Source organism: Labrus mixtus, chromosome 16 (genome assembly GCF_963584025.1).
Source record: "Labrus mixtus chromosome 16, fLabMix1.1, whole genome shotgun sequence".
NCBI lineage: Eukaryota > Metazoa > Chordata > Actinopteri > Labriformes > Labridae > Labrus > Labrus mixtus.
In genome coordinates, this window is record NC_083627.1 from 19405442 (window position 1) to 19409566 (window position 4125).

Sequence of the window (4125 nt, forward strand, 5' to 3'; positions counted from 1 at the left end):
AGATGGAGGTGAGTGATTTCCTTTTGTTGCCATGATGGAAAGTGGATGGGGGTGTTGTGTAGCTGGAGGTCTGGATTGTGCCATACTGGGGTGTATCTACATGGTGCTAGTGATGACTTGGTGATATTATGGGTTTTCCACCAGGCTGCCAGAGGTGAGGAGATGGTGATGATTTTGTGGTAGTCCTGTTCCTTAATTGATTGTGGTAGAAAGGAAAAGCCCCTTTTTGAAACAACGATTAACTTCAATTCATTTGTAGTTTGACTTTTATCCCCCAGTTACGGCTGCAACCTTCCTGGTGTTACAGTCTGAGTGAGTGACACGCCAGCTGCACACAAGTTGATGATTTTTCAGTGAAATTCATTGTCCTGGTCTTGTCTCATTCTTGTCCTGCCTTGGTCTTGATCTTATCTCGGTCTCTGAGCACTCTGGTCTCGGCTGGTCATGCTGGCTATCATGGGTTTTGTTCATTATTACCGACTATTGTAGAGACTAGAGCACAAAACAAGTTTACTGTCATTTGGGAATTTATATAAATTATGAAAAATGATATCGTTTGAAGTTCTGTGATCACTGATGACACTCATCAAACATATTGAGGAGCTCAGTCTGAGTGTAAAAACAGTGTTTATGTCTCATCATGATGTGTTTTTACTCGTCCTTTTTAAAGTTATCATGGAGAAACTGCATTTCTTAATGTATTCACTGGCTCCATGATGATGAAGTATCTTAAGACAGTTTGTGATAAAAGAAAAGTTATTTTAACAACTTTGAAAAAATTAAAAAAAGACAAAAAGTGTATTTCTCATTGATTTAATGAACATATTTTTATTATCAGGAAACAATACACACACATATGAAGCAACAAGCTAATATTTATTCTTTAGAAACATGAAATAAAGAGAGAGAGAAAGGTGCAGAGTGAGAGCAGTATCACAGTAAAACCAGCAGCAGAGTCCCAGTGAGTCATTACTGGGAACACTGGTCTCTACTCAGACTTTCTGTGACTCGAGCCTGGGCGCCCTGGGTGGCCTCACAGGTCACAGAGCCCACCTTCCTCCACTGGTCTGCAGAGAGCCTCAGGGTGCTGCTCCAGCTGTAGAGAGCGTCCTTCTCCAGCACCGCAGGGCTCCTGCTCTCCTCCCAGCTGCTGCTGCTGCTGCTGCTGCTGCCGTCCACCTTCCAGGCCAGACTCCAGCCTGAGGGGAAGCCCTTGTTGGCCAGGCACATGAGCGTGGCCTTCCCCTGCTCCAGCTCCTCATTGGAGGGGGGCAGCACCGTCAGGGTGGGACGCACATCACCTATAGGAGACACCAATCAGATTAGAGGACAGGGAGCACACAACTGTCAATCAAACACCAAACCCTATAGGACACCTTTAATGTCTGAGAGTTGATTTTCTTTTTTTAGGAGTTTCTGTCAGATGTTTCTTTCTGCTCCACCGGTCACTCACTCACACATTGTTTCACTTCCCTTTAAGAAGCCTCTCATGCACATCAGCACACAGAGAGAGAGAATCACACAGAACGACCTGAAATATATTTAAACTACATCTGAATCAAATCTAAAACATTACAAACATTCCCCAAAAAACTTTGCAACACATTTTTAAAACAGTTTGTAGGTTAAAAAAAAAAAAACTAAAACAGAGAATCAACTTAACACATTGAAATGTTCTTCATGTGAATTCAAATCAGAAAAATGTCTAAATTAGACGCATAAAGAGATCAGAGATTACGTGCATTTTAAAACACCGTTCTTTATGTTTGTTTTGTTCGGTTCTTTCAAACAACTGAATCAGATAAATACCTTAAAGAGTTGTCAGAAAATGAATCTCAGGAAAACATTTAAAACACTTCTCTTTGTTAAATATCAACCTGTTTATGTTTCAGTGTGACAGAAATCAAACTGTCCTGAGTGAACCTTCACGGTAAAGCAGGACCGATAAAAACACGATTTCATTAGAGTTAGTTTCACGATGACAAATATTACAAATAAACAGAGAGACCGCTGCTTTAACATTTTCAATAAATGTTAATGACAAATAAATTTAATTCAGTTGTTTCAGTCATTAAGGCGTCCATATCGATTGTTAGAAAAACCTCATGAATAGAACATCATTTAGCAGCTGTCTTTGAGGTTGTCAAATTGTGATTTATGTGGATCAAATATAAAAATCTGTATTTTAACATTAGGTTTAATATTCATACAGAAACTTACTTCCAACATCCAGTCTGGTTCCTCCACCAAAAGTCCACCACAGTGGTACAAAGTCATTGAGCGGCCGTACAAAAACCTCTCACTGTAGAGACACACGGCTCTCTGACTTTAACACACTGAACTCAAACTACCACAACTCCACATGTCACCTTACCATGAGAGTGAAAATCATCTATTTCCCAACAAATAAAAACTCTGGCTTCAAACATTTTACCTTCATTTAAATTCAGTCTGTTTCTGTTTTAAATTGAAATCCTTTAAAGTCAAATGTTGTCTTTATTCTTTCTAAAACAATCTATTTAAAAGTTAAAGGTCAGTATTTTCTTTTCCTCCAGGCTTGAATATGAAGACAAAAGACACCAGAATAACTTACTGATTGAATAAAAAGATGAATATGTGACTTACTTCCAATATCCAGTCTGGTTCCTCCACCGAACGTGTACCACAGTGATACAAACTGATGGAGTCGTCGTACAAAAACCTCTCGCTGTAGAGACACACGGCTCTCTGACTCTGACACAAACACAGACACCTGAATGAGTCTCTGCCTGCAAGACCTCTGAGACCAAAAGAAAACAGAATTTAAAAAGATTATAACAAATTAAAGAATGTCTTTTTTTGAGATATTAAAATTATTTTTAAATCATTTTCTCAAGAATATTATTAATTATCGTGATTTATATCAGAATAAATGTTTCTAGAAGCATGAACATGAAATCATATTAAATTTGTTTTGAAAGTTTTCTAATTAATTGTATAATTAATTGATTGATTGATAAACAGAGTAATGAGAGTGATCCCTGTTGGAGTCAGTCAGAACATTTCCATAGAGAGCCACTTTGCATCAGCAGCACCATGCTCCAGTGCTCTGGGAGAGTTTATAGTCCTGACAGTTGAACACTGGATGACTGACAGCTGTCCTTCATCGCAACAGAAATCCTCGTCCTCATCATCAAAAACATGACTTTGATCTGCGTCCTCATCTGGACTGTCCTCCTCTGCTGCTGCTTCACAGGTAAAGTCCAGAGAATCAAACTCCTCTCCTCTATGAACATCCGTCCCTCTGAAATGAAGCCCACTAAACCCTGATGCTGCTTTCTGTTTTTGTCTCTGTATCCTCAGAGTCCAGAGGACAGGTCACAGTGACTCAGCCTGCAGCAGTGACCTCTGCTCTGGGAGCCTCCGTCTCCATCTCATGTAGGACCAGTCAGAATGTTTATGTTAGTAGCTATTTAGCCTGGTACCAACAGAAAGATGGAGGAACTCCTAAACTCCTCATTTACTATGCTAGCACTCGAGCATCAGGGATTCCAGGTCGTTTTTCAGGCAGTGGATCAAACTCTGCCTTCACTCTGACCATCAGTGGAGTCCAGACTGAAGATGCAGCCGTTTACTACTGTCAGAGTTATCATGAAATCAACAGTCAGCGGGTGTTCACACAGTGAAAAAGCGTCGTACAAAAACCTCCCTCAGTCAGACTGAACAGAAACTGAACTGACTGCTGCAGCTGGAAGTTTCTGCAGAGACTGACACACTTCACTGAGGACACACACACACGCGCACACACGCGCACGCACGCACGCACACGCACACACACACACACACACACACACACATAATTTTTCTAATACTTTAACAACTTTCCTAAACTCTTAATGCACCAACACACCTACAACACACAAATGGCAAAACAGTTCATTTCATGCTCAAAATCACACATTGTAAACTAAGTCCAACACTAATTTTCAAAATAAAATAATAAACTCACACACTACACCATGTCCACCAAAACACTACACTCAAAATAGAATCATTCTTCCAAAACACTAACACATGTCCTCTTCCAACATAAACATTTAATCACAGCACAATGTCATAACAACATGAACATCAGATGGAATTACA

The 4125-nt window shown here is 40.0% G+C and overlaps 1 gene segment (V, D, J or C); it reads right to left on the reverse strand.

Annotated features, from left to right (window-relative positions):
* Nucleotides 1–857: 857 nt before the first annotated feature.
* LOC132990866 (Ig kappa-b4 chain C region-like) lies at nucleotides 858–1347 on the reverse strand. The segment is given in 1 exon segment: nucleotides 858–1347. A coding segment is annotated over 1 exon segment (261 nt).
* Between the last annotated feature and the right edge of the window lie 2778 nt (nucleotides 1348–4125).